The 23,376-nt window shown below is 35.7% G+C and overlaps 1 protein-coding gene and 1 non-coding gene across 2 annotated transcripts; one reads left to right on the plus strand and one right to left on the minus strand.

Annotated features, from left to right (window-relative positions):
* The first annotated feature begins 3,220 nt into the window (after positions 1-3,220).
* Positions 3,221-22,777, plus strand: LOC131032587 (probable ferric reduction oxidase 1). The gene is made up of 8 exons (XM_057963605.2): positions 3,221-3,831; positions 4,998-5,091; positions 5,546-5,740; positions 15,182-15,419; positions 19,368-19,695; positions 20,656-20,899; positions 21,218-21,945; positions 22,375-22,777. The coding sequence occupies exons 1-8, from the start codon at positions 3,654-3,656 to the stop codon at positions 22,545-22,547; spliced, it is 2,178 nt and encodes a 725-aa protein (XP_057819588.2). The 5' UTR covers positions 3,221-3,653; the 3' UTR covers positions 22,548-22,777.
* Positions 9,539-9,609, minus strand: TRNAT-AGU (transfer RNA threonine (anticodon AGU)). The gene has a single exon. It is a non-coding gene; the product is annotated as a tRNA-Thr (tRNA).
* Positions 22,778-23,376: the final 599 nt, after the last annotated feature.

Below are 23,376 nucleotides of genomic sequence, written 5' to 3' on the forward strand. Positions count from 1 at the left end.
CACCCAAAAAGGACACTAGCATTCCCAAAAAACACTAGCATGCCCAAATAAATAGGGAATACCATGCTAGTGTCCTTCTAGTGTATAGGTGTCCTAAAATGACACCCTAGTCCCTTAAGGGCACCCTTATCCAGTTAAGTTGTCCAACAGGGTTTTTGGGGTTCCAAAGGCTCAGTTTGACCTTAATGAAGATACTTGTTAGGCTTGGCCTATTGAGGAACCTTTGAGATGTCCTAACTATGTGTTGGAGTGAGTTTGAGTGGTGTCAATGGCATCAGTTTGTGATTTAGTGCTCATTGAAGGCCATCTATGAAACCTATGACCTAGGAGAAGGCCTAGTTGCCGAGTAGACTCTTGTAACTTCTTGGATGGTCTCATATGTGTTGAATAATCTTGTATAACTTGACTAATGTGTTTTGAGACCTTTCCCTATGCTCAATAGATATTTCCCAGTTCAAGTCTTTCACTTGTGCATAGTCACATGTAGACAAGTTATTGTAAGTTGAGGTTTGGTCTAATGTTATCCTATTTGTTGCATAATTTAAATGTTTCAAAAAATAATTATTCCATGTATTCTTATGTCCTTTTATCTCATATCATCAAGTGTTCCTTGGTGGGGCATTACATCTTGCAAGCTACATGTGCACCTATACATACCTTAACTAGTCCATGTGATATTCCTTATTCTATGACTTACCTATATTATAGAATAATATTTTTTATGCACATTTGTGTCTATATTTTATTCATTTTCTCCCACATTATCTTACAATTACAAATTTCTTGTTTTTGAATACTCATCACCCCAATAAATGATTACATACTTGATGTGCTTATAATCCCCTTTATCTTACCTTTAGAGCCATCTTCGTCTTATTATCTTACTCATATTGGGGACAATCCATTTTATGTGTACTTTCATACTTATATCCTACTCATTTAGGTTCACAATTCTATCTTTCAATTTGATTAAATTCTCATAGTGCATATGATCTTTGTTTAGCCTCTAAGATTATCCTTATCTCATGATTAGCCTATATCGGGGAGACACTTTGCTTTGATGATTATCACCAATTTGTGAAATTGCATGATTGTTATATGATGACACATATCTACCTATCTCACATGCTTACAAGCTTTATATACCCACACACTTATCATGTGATATCCATTTTTCACTTGTCACACAATTATAGTCATTATGCATAGTTTCACATTATTTATGATGCTATATGTTCTTGCATGCTTGTTTACATGCTACATGATGTGCTTACATGATTCAATTTCTTTATTTTTTTAATGTGCATCATTTATTCTCCTTATTCAATTCATTTCATATATTCAATTCAACCAATTGAAGGGGCATATATGATCACTAATGATTTTCATGATTGAGATTTTATTTTTTGACTTACATTAGATAGTGACTCATCACTAGATGTGGCCAAAACTTGATAGCGTTACATGCCCATAACTGAATGAAGTTCTATTGCATGCTCTATGTTTGAGTCACATTTCATGGTGATATTAATGTGCCATAATGCATTTTGCCATATTGGAGTTACATAATATGGTCATATCACATATTCCATAATTGAGTGGAGTTGCATCACACATGGCCATTTCAAGTATGCCATATTATAGTACCAAATTGAGTAGACTATTATCATCACTTGTTTTTGTATAAGAATAACTTTGAAATCTTCTCTATCTACTTTCATTTTCACATAAAATCAAATTAGTTTATAATTTATGCCTATTTCGATTATGTGATAGAAGCTACTTATTTAATATCTTTTTATGTTTTGCAAGTTTCTATGGAGCACTCACACAAAGGAGCATACCTAGAATTTTAGAATAAATTATACTTTAAATGAATCATATTTCTTTTTTATGAGTGTCCAAATAGCCACTTTTTATGTTGATAGAGTTTTCCCATGTATTTTGAAATTCATGCTCATGAAAGGTTCACTCACATCAAGAAATCAAAATGTAATGGTGAAATTTGCATACCTATGCTATTCCCATTTATTTTTGTGCCCCCCATGATGGAATATTTTCAATACAATTAAGAATTAACAAGTTGCACACTCTTGTGCTAAGTTTGACTCATGTCACAATCCCTATTTTCTTCCCCTAACACTCATCCTCAAACATTTGTCATTCATCCCCCACTTACTCCACCCCATTTGTGCATACCTCAATGTATTCATTCTCCTCCTCAAGATTTACCATTCCATTTCTAGGTTCATTTTTTAACCACTCGAGGTTAACTTTGCAATGTGTAGGAATGAAATTAAATTTCAAGGATTCAAATTCAAATATCTTTTTCCCTCATTTTTTCACTAGTTATTGCAATCCAACTTGGTACACATTTTTGGGACATGTTGCTATTTGTTGGTATTTAATGACAATCATTGTACCACTACTTCATATGTTGGATTTTACGAATAAAAAGAATATCTGGGGCACATTTCAATATCTAAGGGACACAACATTATATATTGTCCATCTCCATGTTTGCATACAATTCTTCAAACATTTGCTTGAAGTTGTAAATCCAATCAAATCAGGGGTCCGCCTTGGGAAAACTTAATCCTGACGATCTTGTAGATTCTTGTGAGGTGTTTATATACACCACAATTCTTATGAACACATCATACACCACAATTAGACGAATTCAATATGCTTTATAGAACAATTCAAATGTGTGTATCAAAGATCAATTTGATTACAATGAGAATCAAATTCATTGTACTTGAGATTGAACCATACAATTTTTTAGACATCTTTGAAATCTAAAATATTGAATGTATGATAACACATTTTTTATACCAAGACAAATAATTCAAACATAATGACAATATAAATATTCTCCTAATTCTGAAAACAAAATACCTTAATCTCAATATTATATCACATTTATTCTTCATTCATTTAATATTCAAAATTTAATTTCAATTATTTGTTCTTAAACAGAAAAAATCAACCTACACTTCTTTTGTATAGCAATTTACTCCTGTACAACTAAAACATTTGATTAAATGATTGTGCATTTTATATAATTAAATAATTTACCGCTTAAGGTCTCTGTAGCTAATTACTGAAAAAGAAAACCAAAAATGTAGGTTGAGATTTGACAAGTTGGTAGATTTAAAAATGGATAAACCAAAAAAAATACCAAAAATTGTTGCTATTTGGGGTTTTTATAATTCGAGATTCTGTAAATGTAGTTTTCAAACAATCCCAACAAAACATCATCGACCTTGACCCCACACGTCAAGCATGGTAACGAACGAGGCTTGCCTGATATTGTCCCTCAAAAACTGGAGAACGTCTACGTTACAAAATTTATGCAGAGTAAAATCAGACTGGCCATACATTGATTCAATGGAAACGGGGTTTTACACAAGTAGGACAGGTGAAAAAGTTCTCACCACCCTTTTCCAACTTGTAAGCAAGGGAAATGGAAGCCTTGTTGTTTATAGTAGAAACACGTGAGTGAACCTCGGGCGTTCACTATATAATGCAGGTACCCATGGAGTTATCACTGCTTGAAAGCACTTCAACTTTGATTGGGAGCTTTTTCATCTTTCTTCCCAACTTTCTGTTTCCGCCATTTTGCCTTGTGCTGGTGGAATTCAATTGGGAAGATGAAGGTGAAAGCTTTAAGCACCTTCCGAAGGACTATTACCCATTTGCTGAGACTGGTCATGTTCATACTTTTTGTTGGATGGATGGTTATCTGGTTTCTGAGACCAACGAAGTTTTGGGAGAGGTCTTGGGCGACTTTCATGAGCAAAACAAGTACATCCTATTTTGGAGTGGTTGGTAAGATTTCATAATCTTTTTCTCAGAAAACAGTATATTATTAGTTAATCATGTTTACTAGGGGTTGGTTTTCTGGAAGAATTCTGTTTGTGCTTCGTGGAGGTCTAGCAATTCATGGAGGTTAGCGTATTCTAGAAATTTCAACTGCCATTTCCTCTTCTTTGAAGGTGATATATTTGGTGTTGGAGATTATACTTCCATGTTAAGAAACTAACTGATTGATTCTCTTAAATGATAATTGTCAATTAGAACAATGGAACAAGGCCACTTCCCACTTATGGCAATGCCTAAGTACACCCATGTAATATATTATAGACCCAAACCCACCCCATGTTCTCTTCAAGTTCTTCTATGGGTTTGTTTACCTTCGTTCACTGGGTGATTCAAATCTTGGTGAACTATTGCCCCCATTATTATGCAATTGCTACTGATGATAATGCTGGTGTTAATGTATTTGGCTTCTTGGAATAAAAATGTCTCTTTCCATGGAATTCTATGAGCTCCATAACCTGTAGAATCACACTTGAGTTCTTTCTCAGACTAATTAGTTGTGAAGTGTACAGAGCTTCAGAGCAAAATGGAAATTAGTTGATATTCTGCTCAGAGCAGTATGAGGCAAAGACCTTACATGTCTTTTTTCCATAATTAAAAACACCCCTTCACTCAACCTAGGCCCTCTGATAGTAACTCCTGGTCGAATCCTCTTAGATGATAGCCAGAGAGATTACCAGTTCATGTATTTGTTTTAACTAGCCAAACGATCTTGAGGTTTACTTTGTAGGACTAAGAAGATACAAGTTCTGTCAGAATTAAAAGCTGCTATTCTTTGGTTGAAACTTAGTAGTTTGGCAGCAGGAGGTTTTGCTTCCCGGTTGTTTAACTCCCATGGAATAACCATCTAGGACAAGCGGCATCTGTATTAGAGCTCTATTTATGTTGTGTAAATCAAATCTTTAACTATCTTCATCATGATATAAGTTTAGTTTTTGACTTGACCTTCTTCATGTTGTAAGTTTTTTTTTTTAACTTGATCTTACCAGTTTTTAGGCTACTTCAAAAAAGCATAACAAATAACAGTAACATGCTGTATTATCTAACTGCTGAAAATTACGAACAATTATCATGCATTATTTGGTTAAGTTATTTACTATTTTTGGTTTATACAGGTCCAATCAACATTCTGCTTTCAGCTCCTATATTTTTGGTAGCTATTTTGGGGTCCATCTACCTCCACATATCCAGAAACCAGCAAACTATTAAGTAAGATTTCAACCAAGCTCATAAAGCTCTAAACATTCCTTTTGTTAGATTTAAACAACTGAATAAAGAGAAATAAAGGTAATCTCAATCTAATCTTGGGCTTAGGAATATTGGCGAAAGGCTTCTTACAAGATATGTTATGCATTGCAACACGAGCAAGCTTACAAACTCACAATTCAATCAGTGATTTAATTAAATCTGGTACATGAAAATATGAAGGGATAGAGAATATGCATTGTTTTCAGAAGATTCTTATATGGAAATCGTTTCATTGAAATATCTGATTAATTGTACACAATAAAAGATCATTCGCTGCAGTTACTCTCCTGCACCAAATGGTATAATGATAAAAAGAATCAATTCAAGAACCTGTTTGATATATTTTTATTAATTATACATAATTGTTTTACAGTTTACTTAATTAAGGCATAAAAAGTGTTGATTTCTATTTCAGGCCAAAAAGCAAGAAACGGGCAGTGAGCCTATGGACATATCCAATCATCACAGGAGGACCTCTTGGAACTGTTACTGGTGGAGAACTCGTTATTCTAATTATCTTTCTAGGTTTACTGGTGTGGAGCTTGTACTTTTATATTGTAAATGGTCTGGATGGAGTTAATCAAAGCGAGGTACCACCAGGGGTCAAACTGTAAGTAACTAATCTAGTTGCTTTACATCAAATACTGAATCTCTAGAGCTGATAAATACTCATCAGAAATGGAAAACCTAACAGTTTACAGAAAATTCTTAATTAAATTAATTTGAATGCGTTCTTGACAGAAATTTTGAATGGCACTTGAGTTCTCGTTCTAGATCCAAAAAAAAAATGTTTACCACCTTTACTATATTGTTGCATTTCACTGCCTTTACTATATTGTTGCATTTCACTGCCTTTACTATATTGTTGTGATTATATTACTAGTTCAAATGTTGGCAACCTTGTCATAGGCAAGGTTAAAAATGGCCGACTAACCTGAAACCCTTTGAGACATATACAAACACTACTAAACTCCAAATGAGACAACAACTGAGTCACTGACCATGTAGCAGAGCTGCAGAACAATAAAGCCAGCATTTGTTGTTCTTGTTGATCCCAAAGAGAATTGTACTGATTCATGCACCATTCACCTATGCAGAGGTAAATATATCAAACTAGGGAATGCACTGGACCTTGTCTCTTTTTCCATTATAAATACCTAACACATTTTTTATTCAAATGATAGATCAAAAACAAAAGATTTGTGAGTTATACAAATGAGATGTCTACCTAGTATTTTCTCCCCTTTTCTGTTTCCTTCATTCTAATTCATTTACTCTAGCAATTAGAATTCATTATTGTATTGCTTAGCCCTAGTAGATTATGCCCACAGTTGGAATTTTAAAATGTGCCCTTCAAATACAATGAGAATAATATTCTCCTGCAAAAATGTCTTGTAATGCACAATGGTGATCTTTACCAAATGAAAGTCCAGCCAATTGTTCCATTGAAAGTTTTTTGGGGTGGCTATAGAATGAAATGGCTGAAATGTTTTGTTCATCCAATGCAATAAGATTCTGCAGGTTGAAAAATTCAGAGTTACACAAATAAATTGATTCACGAGTGTGGGGTTTTGAACAAAGTTCTAGAGTAACCAATGTGATAATTTTTTAATAACATTTTGGATCAACATCTGCAATCGATCATTAGGATGAAGAAGTGGTGATGGATGACAGGTTGATTGAAGGTGTTGATTTGAAAACATTCATACCAGAACCTGTGTTCAAATACCATGTGGACTGTGGAAGCTGAAAATCTATAGTACGAGGGTTCTTAACCATCAAAATTGCTTGTGCTTCACGTTCACTTCTAGAAATCTTTTGAGGTTCATCAATATGATATCCTATATGCTTCCATGCTTCAGGGAGATCATTCTCTATAATGTTTTAAATTTGTGGGAGTAACTGATGATTGAAATTTGAAACGATTGACTGGAGAAAAACTTGAAGCAAAAGAAACTTGATAGAAGTTCCTTCCATGCTAAAACATATATAGTCTTCTAAGGTTGAGCTATACATTCATGATTCACTAGCCCATGTTGCCATCAATTTACATGTACAATGAATGATGAAATGAAATTCTGGAGCCTAAATGTTCAGGGGTTGTAGCTAAATGCAATCTTGAGGAAAGAGAGACTCTTACTGAAATTGGACAATGCAACACTCCCTCTATAGGGAACACAATTGAGTTTAGCAGGGACCTACAAGAACATTAAGAAGGCAAATGAAACAAAATTGAATGAATAGGTTAGAGCAATGTGAATGAGAGCCAGACTCTACTGAAGAACTCCAGGAGAATGTAACTTCTAAGTGATGTTTAACATTGCATTCTTCTATTTGTGTTTCAATCGACAGTGATCTGTTGAGCATATTGCCTAAGCACAAAACTATAATCCAACCATTCGTTGTGTGAATGTCTTGTTTATTTTATGCCCATTTACCCTATTTTCTTGAATCCTTGTTAGTTAAGGTAGAATTCTTTGATATAAATATGTAATAACTCTAACGCAAATCCATACATTCCTTTTAATTATTGGTAAAAGTAATTTGATAGACATCTTCTTTAAAGTTCCCTACATACTAGAACATATTCAGTCTTCTAAAACTGACTTACATGTTGCCATCGACTTACATGTACATACTCGTTCATGTTGCCATCGACTTACATGTACAATGAATGGTGAAATGAAATTCTGGAATCTAAATGTTCAATCTTGAGTAAAGAGAGGCTCTTACTGAAATTGGACAATGCTACACCATCCCTCTATAAGGCACAATTGGGTTTAACAGTGAGCTACAACGACATTAAGGAGACAAATGAATCAAACTTGAATGATTAGGTTAGAGCAAAGTGAATGAGAGCCAGACTCTATTGAAAAACTCCAGGAGAATGTAACTTCTAAGCTATGGTTAACATTGCATTCTTCTATATGTTTCATATCTGCAGTGATTTGTTGAGGGTATTTCTTAAGCACAAAACTCTAATCCAATCATTAGCTGTGTGAATTTCTTTTTTATTTTATTCCAATTTACCCTATTTGCTTGAATCCTTGTAGTTCATGGTAGAATTCCATGAAATAAATATGTAATAACTCTAATGCAAATCCATAAGTCTCTTTTAATTGTTGGTAACCCCATGGAATGGCATTCATGTTCTACTTCCTTTCCTTTTTCCTTTTCCTCTTTTGTTTGTGTGGTGGAAGAGAGGGGTGGCGGTTGGAAGCATCATTTTATATTACTTTATCAAGTACTGAAAATTTTGGCAAAGTTGTCATCTTTGAGAGATCCATTCCCATTAAGAGAAAATGATCTAGCATCTCTTCTCTTACACCAGTTTCCAAAGGGTCAACATTTTTTCTGAAGATGTCATTCTAGACAAAATATTGTTTCCTTAGTTCATCCTTAGGGATTCATGATCAAGGGGCTAACTCTTGTTCTTCATACAAGAATCAATTTGTAGGCAAATCCACAAATTCCTTAACTGCAGGGTATATCTGTACTTGAAGAACTTGTGAACATTTTACAGTCCATAGCAAAGCAAAAAGAGGAGACCGCAACATGAAATGACAGTAATCTATCCATATGGTATAGATTCAGTAGAAAGAGGTTGGCTGTATATTTTTAAGCACAGTAGCTGAACTTTGGTCAAACAACCGGATAGAAAATCTCAGAATTGAAGCTAGCTTAAGCATGCTACACAGGAGAATCTACAATGTCATTCATATGAAAATATACTTCATATACGGAACAGCAAAGCCCAGCTTGTTCCCAAGCTTCATCATTTGGTGGAAACATGGAGGGTTAAATTTTCTTTAAATCAAAAGATTATATAGGCTAAGAGAAAAATACTCTATGCAAAGAGCTTCACATAGCCACAATCACTGGTATAGTAATTATCTCAGAACCTAATAGAGTTCCATTATCTTTACTTCTATTCATGAATAATGAATTGGCCAATGTTGCAGGTCTAGATTGAGAAACTCTTGCTTGTCTGTCTGATGCAAAGTAAGCCTCAAAAACTTTTTTCACCTCCATTAACATATATGCATCAAATGCATTTAGACATGGAATGTACATTGTAATGAAACAGCTTAGCTTAAAGTTAAAAATCTAATAGCATGTAAACTAGCTCATTACAATAATCTAAGGCCTTTAAATTTATACATTTCCCACCTTATCAACTTTATTCTCTGGTTGACAAGTCTAATTGTTTTTTGATAGGATTTTATGATCTCATTCGTCATTATTGCAACCAACAAGAACAACCAAATATGTAGTTGACTGCCAGCAAACGAGACACATAATGCTAACATGTCAATATTGGTAAGTTTATACCGGCACACAAGAGTCAATTTTAAAGCATAAAAGGAGTAATTAACAGGTGCACTATGAGCACTATCTTGTTGAGACATGGACCAGCTAGGACTCGAACCTAGGACCTTCCAACACTGCTGGAGTGCTCTACCACTGAGCTACTGGCCCCTCTTGGACCAGTCCGTCGTCGGTCCGGGTGTGGCTTATTTCCAACACCAACACCCCCCCTTAAGCCACACCTCTCGTGTGCTTGGGGCTCCTAGCCTGGACTTGGCTCTGATACCATGTTGAGACATGGACCAGCTAGGACTCAAACCTAGGACCTTCCAACACTGCTGGAGTGCTCTACCACTGAGCTACTGTCCCCTCTTGGACCAGTCCATCGTTGGTCCGGGTGTGGCTTATTTCCAACACCAACATATCTTACATGCCTTGATGCCAAGATATGAGCATAGAAAATATATGAAGTATGAGCATACTAGGTACCTTTTGTAAAAATAGGAATTTAATGGTTATGAACCAGTAATGCTACAAATTTGGCTTAAGATATGCCATCACAACTGGAAAATAAAACAGTCCACTTTTATTCAATTGCATTTCTTTTATGCATAGATGAGGAACGTAACGCTTTTTGAACTCCTGAATTCACTAACCTCTATGCTTCTTAGCTACACCATATACTTTTTCAATCTGAGTGATTGATCAAAGCTCTGCTATTATGACTCAAAAATATATAGACAATCTCAATCCACTGAATCCATATGGTTGGGTTGCTGTCATTTTCATGTTGTGCGCTCCTATTTGTTTTTTAATGGACTGAAAATATGCACTAGTTCCCAAGTATTGATTGTTTTTGCAAGTATTGCCTAGCAAAAGATCAAGTATGAATCTCTACTGCTTTACTACTTGTTGATGTGTTTTTCATGCACATGCGAACACAGAATAAAATACCAAGGTATCTTATCCTCTCTTGAACAAAATTTCCTCGAATGCTGAAGATTTCGCCTAAGGATCATTCGAGAAGACTCCAAGGTTCTTATATGTAGGGTCTCTACGTGTGGATAAGCTCAATTCGGTCTGATGTGATTATGCTGGAATCACAAGTGGACTTACATTTGCCTGCCTGAACGTTTGATTTGCTGGAACTCAAGTCCTATCTACTCACTGGGATAATAAAGAAATAGCAAAAGGTGTAGGGTTTAGAGAGTCTAATCTAAGACCTTGAATGCAAGAAGATAGACAAACAACTAGTTGGAATCCTACTGGGCTGGGTCTCACTATCAGGTTGAACAATCCGACACCAACTCAGTGCGATCTTCTAAGGGATGCTTCGAATATATTCAAATCGTACACCATTAGACACTGAACACCATTCGAGTTAATGCATGAACAATAGACGTGTAACGACTCGAGATTAAGCTCATTTTATGCCAGTTAACCATGCAGGGCACACTTACAATCAACAAGAGGCTAGTGGTTTGGACTAGGCAGATTCCACGCGAGTACATTCAATAACTTCCTTCATTCAATCTAATTATTTACCATCTAAAGTGAAGATTCAACAAGAGACCATGCATATTGCAAAGAAACAACACACTTCACCATAACTTCAATGAAAATGGAGTTCATTTACAATCAAGGCAACAATTCCTTGCCTTCTCTTCGTAATCTACTCTAATTGCTATTATATTCACTATTATAGCTACTAACTCCTATTAGCTAACTCTTAACTATTAACTTTTACAAATGAAGAGCCAGAGCTTTGTATAGGGAGCTCTTTACAATTCAACGGCTATGATTGATTTACAATCAATGGCTGGGATTACAAGATGAAAACCCTAATTAGGGTTTGCTACAACAAACTCCTTTAGCCAATGAGAAAATTACATTTCATGAATGTGGACCAATAGATGTCAGGGGTAGGTGCCTCGAAGTTTGTGCCATCACTGGTGATTCAAGTACATTGAATCTGGACATGTTGAGGTGGAGCTATCTGACTGGAGGAATAGTGACTGGGATGCCACCTTGTCTTGCATTTGCCCTTACATTGACTTTGATTGATCTTCCTTCATCCTTGATGTACATAGTGAATGATGTAACCCCTTGACTCTCATATGTTTGATAAAGCCTCCTTATGGTCAGATCACTCCTTAGTAGCCCACTTCGCCTTGAAATGCTTACAAGATCTTTCTTCTGATATCTTGTGGTTTCTCCATGTGGTAGAATGAAGATCTTGAGGATAGCTTGCAACTCCTCGAACACTTGAAGTCTTCCAATGCTTTAGAAGCACCTTGAGTCCTTCTCCATGCATCTGAAGTGTCCTTGATGATGATGGAACTTGAATAGGTCTTCCTTGTCCTAGCCTGATCCTCCTCCATCTTGATTTTATTAATCTGCAAAACAAACAAAGGATGATTAAGTATACATGATATATTTGTTCTAACATGATATTTCTCACCTTAAATCATCAACAAGAAGGCATTAGAATGAAATTCGCTTAGGATCCTCTCTAGGGACAGGCCCTATAGTGAAATTCGCTCTGAACCCTTTGGAAGGGTCAGGAGCGAAATTGGACAAAGTTGCTCAATTAGACCTCATTTTCAACCTTACCTTACCAAGATCAAATCATTCGCCTCCAAAATTGTTTAGGAATGGGTTTTTCTCAAGGACTTAGTCAAAACTTTAGATCTCCTAGGAATTTCGTTCTGGACCCTTTGGAAGGGTCAGCAGCAAAATTTGCATTTTAGCTCAATTTTCATCATTTCTTTGCCTCAAATCTCTTCTCAAGGCAAGAATACATCAATCTTACGCCATAGGGACAAAATCTAGGCTTCAAACAAGAAGCAAAATAGTGTTTTAAGAAATTTCGCTTTGGACCTTGGCCAAGGATAGGACCTATAAGGAATTTTGCTATGGACCCTTTGGAAGGGTCAAGAGCGAAATTTGTGATTTAGCTTCAATTCCATCACTTCATTGCCTTAAATCACCTTTCAAAGGCAAGTACATATCAATTCTTTCCCAACCATGCCTTAGAAATCAAGATCTTGGTCTCAACAAGGAGCAAATAGAGGTTTTAGGAAATTTCGCTCTGGACCCTTTGGAAGGGTCAGGAGCGAAATTTGCATTTTAGGACGAATTCTTCACATTTTGTGACCACAACTTACCCAAAGGCATGCCTAAGGATGCCTCTAAGTTCAATCCACCTCAATCAACTCTAGGCTTGATACAAAATTGGGAGCAAAAGGAGTTTTTAGGAATTTCGCTCTGGACCCTTTGGAAGGGTCGGGAGCGAAATTCATGTTTTAGGTTCAATTTCTTCATTTTTCCCTCAACTTTGTTCTTAGACTTGGTTTTTACATCCTTCCTTCATCTTAATCAAATCCATTTTCCTTCAAGATGATGTCAATTCAATGTTTTTGATGACAAATTAGGTCTTACTAAGGATTTCGCTCTGAACCCTTTGGAAGGGTCAGGAGCGAAATTTGTCCTTTAGGCTCAAATCTTGACCTTTTCATCAAATTTCCATACCCGAGCTTATCCAAGGCGTCTCCAAAGGTGAACTCAAGTTTATTTCCCCCCAATCCATGCCTTAAAGTGAAAGTTTTGCCTAGAATAGGAGTCAAGAGGTAGCTAAGGAAGATTTCGCTCTGGACCCTTTGGAAGGGTCAGGAGCGAAATTTGCAAAAATGCTCAAATTCTTGTCCCTTTTCCAAAATTTAAAGTCTAGGCTTGGTCGTTAGGCATTTCCAAGGGCAAAATAGGTCAATTTTACATCAATCAGTGCCTAGAACTTCATCATTCATCAACTGGACCAATCTCAAACCCTCAAAGATGATATTCACTCACAAAGCTTCATTGACTTCCTCAAACTCAAACAAGACATAACCTAGCAACAAGAGCAAAGCCTGACCTAGGGAAGGCTTTCAAAGAGACCCTAGAGACCTTGACCTAGACCACCTACTGACCAACTTGAACTCAAGCAAACCTTGCTATCCTAATGATCTTTTTGACAACTCTCCAATGCAAAGGTTAATAGTCAAGACTAGGCAACCAAGCAAAGAAAACTAACCCTAGAAAGCAAAAAGTAGGGGTCCCCATTTACAATGGGGCGATGTGTGAATACGTCACAACAATACTTTATTCAACTGATTTGTTTTAGCAATTGACAGCTTATTAGTGACACTGTATTATCAACATACTAACATATGGATTCTTTTCGTAGCACAATTTGTGCTTATCCCAGTACTCCACCAATCATGAATTAGAAAGGAAAGTTGAAGAACATGCTTATTTGATATTTTAGAGATATGCCTTTGGAATGAAGAGGTTGAAAATAACAATGCCATTACAACACTCCCCAATATGTCATTTCTAATAGACAAGAATAAATTGCATTAAATTCTATATGCTTCACATTTAAGTTAGTTAATATTTATTTTCTATGGAAAATGCAGTTCCTAGTCATCTCCCATATTGAAGCAAAGGATCATGGTTATTCATGCGTGCGAACCAGAGTAGGGCAATATTGTTAGAAGATTAGTTTCTGAAGCCTTTTATGTGCCTTGGCAACTAGTCCTTTTGTGCACATAGATGCAAGTTCTATAGCAAATGGCAGGGAAAATTTTATTTTTAATGTTATGATAATGAGCTTGAGACTGTTGCTTCTGTTATGATAGCAAAACCTTATCTGTCAATATATAAGCAATTTCTTCTACTTAATATAAATTATAACAATTGCTAATATCATAATTCAACTTACTACTAGCAGTCGTAACCTCTTAATGTTAAGAATTCAAATTTCAAAAAGATTTAATTAGTTTATTGCAAAGTTCTCAAACTCGGACTCGGCAAGGCCAACTTGACTCGTGACTCGGCTATGACTCAGCAAAATAAAAAAAACCCTTGAAATTTAGAGATTTTTAACTATTTAAAACTCGTTTGATGCACCCATTATTGAATAAAGCTTAAAGACACTATAACATCATCAAATAGAAGCTCTAGCTCATCTGTAGCCTCAGCCTCAAAGTAGTCTATCTGCCTCCTACAAAGGCGTCTAAGGTAGGTCCTGGATGACTAAGTAGCTGTGAGGTGCCACAATGATCAACATCAGTTGTGTCTGTGCCGGATCGTGCTCTATCCTCCTCCTTTGCCATAGCCACAGCCTCAGCCTCTCTGTCTGCCATGTTTGACATGCTGCAGCACAAGTCCTAGAGCTCGGACTCAGCGAGTTTTACCATAACTTGCCTGACTCGCCCGAGTCCGAGTCACGAGTTGTCAAAACTCGCCGAGCTTGGCTCGACTCGCCAACTCGGCAAACTCCCCTGACTCGCGGCGAGTTTGGGAAATTTGGACTTTATTGTTATTAGCAGAATCCAGAAGATTCACATTACTTATTCTTAGGGGAATTTGACTTTTGGCATTCAATATCCATAGTCCTAGAAAAGTATGATTCTAGAGACTATTGGCTAATTTTGAAGGTTTCTCCTTTTAAAGGGAGATTCTCTTTTCTTTATGTCAATGCTTCCTATTTGGAAGCAGAAAACATTATGTATCTCTGGATCAAATTGTATCCCCTTCTGACAGGAAATATAATTTTGAAAATATCTCTGATTCATTAATTTCCATTTCTATCTGCAGCTCACATATTTTAAGATGTTAAGCTCATCTTAGTTGTCATAATTGCAACTTATTGAGGTTTCATAAACATAATTCTAATTTAGCTCACATAATGTCTTTGCAGGTGGGAAATACAGTGCGCTATTATTTCAGCTCGTCTTGGATTAGTTGGAACCCTATGTCTAGCTTTCCTCTTCTTCCCAGTTACTCGTGGATCTGTCCTGTTGCAACTTCTCAACACTTCATTTGAACTTTCAGTGAAGTATCACATCTGGATAGCTCATGTGACAATGGTGATCTTTACGGCTCATGGGGTTTCCTATTTATTGATATGGGGAGCCACACATGAACTTCCTGGCAAGGTACTTACATTTTCCCTATAAACATGATTTAAAACGCTGCACAATCAACTACTTTTGTGGTATATCGATTATTTTTGACAAGGGATTTTATCAAAAGGTTGCAGCTTGCAATTCTTGTTAGATATGGGAATTAAAGTTTCTAATATTTAAAACAGATTTGTTATTGATTAGAATTGTCCTCAAAAGATAGAAATGCAAAAGGCAGGTTTATATAGTTGTGGTGTTTTCTGGTATATGCCAAAATCTTATACATAGTAGTCAGTATGGCTGACATGTAAGATGTGCTTTGCAAACATGCCTCTTTATCTAAGACGTGTCCAATAGTGTTTCCATGCTTATTATGTCTAGTTCCATGAAGCAATATCAAATATATTAACAAGCATTACTATAGAAATGAAAAATGATGAGATTCTATCAATCATAAAGCTTAGTAGCCAGATTCTGGACAAGACAGAGAGTCAAATCTAATTGATTTCATCCGACTTAACAAAGGACTTGGAAGATCAGTAAAATTATTCTTTTTGATTTAATATATCAAAATAAACACAAGTCAAAATATGTATTGAATAGAAAAATGTAACTCGGGAAAAGATATCTTAAAAACAAGTCTACTGTTTGAAATCTGAGTCTGTTTTTTAGTTTAAACAGTCTCTCCTCCCTGTGAATTGATATACTAGAAAAGCAATATAAGAAAATGAATAAATAATGTTTTATGCATTTATATGTCACCGGTTGTGCTTAATCTTTAAACTTATTAGGTCTTTCAGGGACTTTTCCTACCTATTTAAGCTTCCTGAGTCATTTGAACTCGTTCAACCTTAGACTCAGCTTGTATTGCTGAATAGGAGCTGAGTCTAGGTACCATACATGAAATTAGCAATTATAGATAACACTAGTAAGAATCTTCTGAATGTGCATTAATATTGCAAAGCAAAGAAGGAATCACTTTTTAAACCAAAACTGAGATCATCGTGTTATCCTTCTAGAACATTGTTACATAGGAATGCATCACAAAGGCCTGAGAAAAAATATCCTGTCCCCTTCATCCCCAAAATAGGAACTCCTGACCTCACCCTCACCATCATGCCTCTTATCCATAAGAATAAATAAATAAGATAAATAAAAAATATATAAACAGTCTAATTCCTAAAGGCCTCTTGTTATCCTGTTAGTGCCTTTCACATATTGAAGAGGAGATCAGTTTTTGAAATGGAGTCAAAACAGTCAGAATATTTTTCTTTAAGAGTACCAACAAACAAGAGACAGAAGAAAACAACTGATAGCAGTAGAGAAGAAGCATTTTCTATTTTGATCTTAATGAAGGCTCTACATTAGTTGTATTTCAGGTATTGATTTGGTAATGAAAAATATAGAAATTAATCCATTTTCATCATTTCTTACTTGTATTTTTTAGCAATTAATTATTAATTTTTAAAATATTTAAAATAGTTTTCAAATTATTATGTCATTGGATATATTTGTGCTTGGGATTCCTCAGCTGAGGACTCTGATTTCACTTCACATCCTTGGTACTTAGACAGCCTCCCATGTGCCACTGATATACATCTCCACACCTTACATTCCCAAGTGACCAAAAATCAAGGGCTAAAATAGTTATTAACCTCCATTAAAATATATCGAAATTCCACTTAATGTGTTTATTTTTAGATCATTCTTTCCAAGTTAGCTGGTAGAGATGCCATCCTAAGATATAGCTTTGAGTAACTTTACCAAACATGTTCTTTCTTAACCTACGTTACCCCAAGTTTCCGGGACGAGGGGACAGGGGCGGCAATTTTTTCTGCCAAATTTGGGGACGGCAAAGGGGACGGCTATATAAAATATAGGGAAAATTTAAAATATATAGTAAAATTCTAAATGTTCATATGAAAACATGGATAAAGCATGCATCTATAGTATACATTATATTCATATGAAAACATGGATATAGCATGTGTATGATACTATGAAAACATTGAACATACAACATTATCAATGGATTCAATACTCAATATGCACTCATAATTCAGAATTTCAATTCATTCACATTGTCAATATGCATATCATAATAGATATTAAAGAAATAACATACAAAATGCCCAAAGGCTACACTGCTGCCATATTGTTTCATTGTCAATTGCGATATGGAAATCAAAATAGTACTAAGTAAATACTAAAAAGCAAAGTATAATATTTATTATTTAATTTATTTTCTATTTATAAATTTTAAAATTTATAATATGAATTAATTTAAAATTAATAAATATTTGATATGAATTAATAAATTTAATGTTGCCTTTTAATTTTTGATAGAGGGCCCATGTTAGGAAAATAATAAAATATAGATAGTTGTATTTTGATTTCACAATTATTCAAATTCAATAATAAAAAAATTGATAGTTGTTTTTTAATTTTTTTCAATATAGAGGGCCCATGTTAGAAAAATATAGATAGTCGTATTTTCAATAATTTTTTATAACTATTTTGAAAATTTTGAATTGATAGAGGGCCCATGTTAGAAAAATTAAAAAAAAAATTGAAAATACTTTTTTTTTTTTTTAATATTTTTCCCTAGCCCTAGATGTGGGGGACATCTAGCCATCCCCGGGACGACTGGGATGTCCCCAATTCGTCCCCAGCCGTCCCCAGGACGTACGGACGTCCCCAACAGCTAGGGAAGCCGTACCCCCATTTCGAGGACGTCCCCTCAAAATTCTGACAATTTGGGGACGTGGGGGGGATGTCCCCTGCCCGTCCCCAAGTCCCCGAAACGTCCCCAGGACTAGGACGGGGGTTTTCAGGTTGGGGACGCGTCCCTGGGTTTCGTAGTTCTTAACCCCTTAACTTCAAACACTTAATTCCCTATGACCATATATATGTTAAAGAAACGGTACATGTAACATTATCTGAAAATAGTAGTCAAAATCTTTGAGCTTTAAATTACCAAAATTTATAAATAGATTGAACGACAAGGTCTTGAGTGGAGGTGATGAATTTATTGTAGAAATTGATATGAGTGTACTTGACACAATATCTTACGAAAGACACTAGATGCATAGTCATTTGCAACAAATGCATCACGCACAAGAAAGAGTTGCTCATTATAGGTTCATTGTCTGAACCACCTTTGCTAACTTGAAGGAATCTAATTTGGGAATTACAAATTGTAAGTGCTATCTCAATCTGTGTGTGGGGTTATAAATTGACTTGCCACTCTGAATTCCAAAACTTGATCTGTACAGATTGTGTTGCAACACATGATGAGCATAATAAATTAGAAACTTAGATGGCAAACAAACAATACCTATCGTTTCGTCATTCCAGAGAATGAAATTGTTCCCAATTTCTATTGCGGGGCTTGGGTGCTGGTGGCGGGACGGCGGGGGACGTCGCGTCCCCGTCCCCCCGTCCCCGAGACATTTCTGACAGGGGGACGCGCCCAAAAAGTGGGGGGACGCGTCCCCGTGGAACACTGGATAATAGAAAAAGTGGAAAAGTCTAATTAGAATCTTCACAAACACTTCAAATATGGTCAAGGAACAAAACATCCTGGTACAAAATGACAAGAGAGATATACTTACTTTCATTCTATATATCTTTTATCCTAGATCCACATTACTTTATTCCAATCGCATCCTTGCATCACTTCCAGATTGAATAGAAATCCCTTAGTAGCCTATACATGCCCATGCATGATTCTTTCAAAGGCAACCTCAATGATATGCATAGAAATATTAAAGTTCTAGTTTTTTATTAATTGTGCACATAAATACACAGCTAAACGTTTATCCTGTAATATAATAATCATTTAAATCAAAATGTGATGTTGACTTCATCAAGGGAACACTCAACATCACATTTGTGTCATGTCCAATTTAAGTTTTTAATAATTAATTCTAAACATAGCACTATGAAAGCATTGGTAACATAGGTTTTTCTGATGTGCAGATGTTTTCCTGGGTTAAAATAGGATATTCAAATATAGCTGGAGAGATTGCTTTGTTGGCAGGCCTGATAATTTGGTTGACATCAATAAAACCCATCAGACAACGTTTCTTTGAAGTATTTTACTACACTCACCACCTGTATTTGATATTCATTGTCTTCTTTGCACTGCACGTTGGAGACATGGTACTCTCTCTTGCGCTACCTGGAATTTTCCTTTTTTTTCTTGATCGTTACCTCCGGTTCCTCCAGTCACAGAAAACTGTACATGTTATATCTGCCAGAAAACTGCCTTCAAACATAGTGCAACTGGTTATTGCAAAGCATCCAAGTAAGTATACATGCCTTATTACCAAACTTAATTTGTTTATGTACAAATAAAACCACTTTTTATGTCAATTCATATTTTTCTTGCATAAACACTGGATTCGTGAATCAAATCACTTTAGGGCTCATAGACTGGAAAGTAAAGCATCCATTATTCTGTGTTTCTATGAATTGAGTTGCTTGCATTTATACCAGATTCTCATCTGCATATAACTTTGTTATTCTAACAAAATGTTTAAACCATATTTGAAGATATTGTATTCCCCTTTGAGCCTCAGAAGGAGTTAACTGATCATTTATTTATCTTATAGCAACCATTTTCACAATATTTGACAGCAGGCTCATACTGACATTTATAGAATTTTTTTGAAAAGGTATCAGAGTATCAATATGTCTGACAAAATAAATTTCGATTAGAGGAGTTTTCAACTTTTCAGGTTTTTAAAGGATTTTGAGATTATTTCTCTTAATATTTTTGTTCTGCATTAATTGTCATTACAGAATTGTCCAATTCTCTAGGGAATAAAGTAGAGTTTCAGTTTGATCATTGTATGTTTTCAGATCATTGGGGAACGAAGGGATGGTTAGGAAGTTTCTGATTTTGTTCAGTTTGAACTTCGAAGTTTTGATCTGCCAATAAATGTAATTCTCAGCTACATTTTAGTATTCATTTTCTATTGACAAGATACTAAGGCTTGTCAAGGGATAAGATTATCATTTAATCAGGATTTTAATCAATCTTTGTATGCAGAGATTGTTAGCTGGAGAAGGTACTAAATGTAGCTAATTAACTTAGAAATCTAAAACTTATAATTTGTAAATTACCTTATTTATACAAAAACTTGCTATCCATATACATCTGAATATGGGAAGATCAACAAGTCTACAATGGAAACACAAATTAAGTACATACAATGTAAATGAGTCAAGACACTCTTCAACTAAGCAACTGCTATGCATGCAGGTCTGGTGTACAACCCTGCGAGTGTTATTTTTTTGAACCTTCCTTTTATATCACGTTCAGAATGGCACCCTTTCAGCATTGTTTCTACTTCAAGCATTGACTCTGACCGATTGTCTATACTAATCAAGTGCCAACAAGGATGGACCAAAAAGCTTGACAACTGTATAAGCTCACTGGAGAGACCTTCGCATCTTCAAGCAGCTATTGAAGGTCCTTATGGTCCAGCTTCCAGTGACTTCTTAAGGTATTAATTAATCTGTTCAATTTCAAAAGTTATACAGTAAAGACAGGGATATCATCGTGTGCAAACGTAAGCTGCAGCATATTTTATATGGTGCATATGTTTGGGCATTTATCAACCTAAACTAAGACACAGCATATGCCCAAAAGTTGCTGAGAAATTGGAAAGCCTTGATAACTCCTACAATTAGGTATTCAAGAGGGGACACTAGAACTTGGCCAGGGACTATCAGAAAATTAAAGAAGAATATGTTGAAAATAATCCTTTTTCATCCAACATAAAATGTAAAAGACCTAATTTTATATATGTTTGTGTCTGCAGGTATGAAGCATTGATATTAATTGGTGGAGGGAGCGGAATAGCCCCACTGTTGAGCATTTTATCAGAAACATTGCATCAGCATCACATTAACAATGGAAACCATGTTCCCAGGGAAGTCCTACTCATATACTCAGTTAAAAAAACTGAAGAACTGTGTGTCTTAAATCTAATATCTCCCTCAACTATCTGTCCAAATTATTCTGGGCTGTTGAAATTAGAGGTGCAAGCATATGTAACTCAGGAAGAAACCCCAGATACTGAAATGGGAAAACTAGATATGGAGGGAACACCTTCACCCACCGAAAACAATGACCACATCAAAGAAGAAAAAATCTCCGAGGCAGATAGATGTATGGGTTCTGTGCGTTCTATAACAAGCACAAACAATACTATATGGCAGGCAGCAATAATTGCTTCTGCATTGGTAGGATATCTTATATTGAGCATCCTACTAAATCAGTTCTATATATATCCAATGGATTACAACACTTACACTGTGTTCCCATGGTGGGCCAGAGGACTTATGACATTTCTTTGCATGAGTTTGGGGATTGTGATCTTTGGAGGCTTAGTTTATATGATCTGGGAAAGAGATCAAACCAAGAAATTCCACAAGTCGACAGAGGAAATGTATGAGATGCAGACTAGTGGCGATGTAGGGGAACAGCAAATCGACACCATTTTAAGTGGATGTAGCATCCATTATCAACAACGGCCTAATCTTCGAGGTAATTTCATTTCTTGTGCAATCAAATTAACTTCAGTCTGGATGGAAGGATGCCACCCCCATTGTTTTCTCACCATTTATAACTAAGCAAGGCATGCGCATGTGTAGAAATTTGGACTAGGGGCAATTCAGAAATTTTATACTGGGTTTACATGTGTCTAGCAATAACCTCTAAAGAATTCATGAAACGTATAATTTATTTTTATTTTTATTTATCTAAAAATGTCAGAAAAGTTTTAACTATCTCAAAAAGAAAGTCAGAAAAGTGCAAAACCGTGCACACTTTCAAGTTTATAGTACTCTAGACGTTATATACCCTTTGTTGTATCCACTGTTTTATATGGCTTTGTGTTGAACTAAAACATTCTGTTAGTTTACTTGCTCCAAATACTTATAATTCTTCTTTGTGATTGGCATGTCAAATTGGAAGACCTCATTGGAAAATTTGGTCTGAAAATGGAGGGAAGAACTGTGGGTGTGATAGTGTGTGGACCAGAAAGTATGCAGGAGAGTGTAGCATCAGCCTGCAGGCGTCACAACTCCTTACCGGGTTTCAAATCCTCTGCTGCACTGGATTTTCACTCCATCAGTTACACTCTCTAGTCAAGTCTTCCCACAAGATTTGAAATTCTTCATGCTTTTCCTTCTAAAGTGCGCCACATTGCATGCAAGAAAAGATTGTACTTTAAGCATTCAGCATACTTCATGAATTTGCTTATATTCATAGACCCCGTAGAATATTGTTCTTCTCTTTACCAAATTGTGTAGTTTGCCTGAGCACTTTGTAATTAATCTGTAAAGAAATTAATAAGATTGATATAGTTTGAGCCATTGTGGAGGTTTCAACTTTTTCTTTGTCCAGCCTTCCCTTACGGTATCAGCTGAGCATTCCCACTAATGGATCAAAGTTTTAAAATTTATATGAAGTTTTAAGATTTTGGATGATGTCAAAATACAAAAGAATAGGTGCCAATTATTTGGATAATAAATATATAATGAAATTCATATTGAATGCATTTAAAAAAAAATTAAACACGTAAACGAGGAACGTGGATCCCCTTGCCCTCTGTATTAACATTTGATAATAACAAGCACATATATTCAAAATCTTGCCTTGACCTAGCCCATAACAAACCATAAACATAGTCCCAATTCATCCATATTTGAGATACAGAGCTAAGCATTGAACTACTTGATGACCAAACAGGCTATTCCCCATCTAAGAAGGCGTTAAAAAGGAAACATTGAACAAAAAATCAAATAAACTGAACACCGAGTAAATCGGCCACGGCAACTTGATCCGGAAGGCCAAAACGAGCACCACTGCTGGACTATCCACCTTCAACGATCTTGGGCTTGAAGACGCCCAACAAGTGCTCCTCGCATTAGCATTTTCGCAACTCTGCTTTCCTGGGCGCCTGCTCTTTGTCTT

Source organism: Cryptomeria japonica, chromosome 2, assembly GCF_030272615.1.
Source record: "Cryptomeria japonica chromosome 2, Sugi_1.0, whole genome shotgun sequence".
In the NCBI taxonomy this organism is placed as follows: domain Eukaryota; kingdom Viridiplantae; phylum Streptophyta; class Pinopsida; order Cupressales; family Cupressaceae; genus Cryptomeria; species Cryptomeria japonica.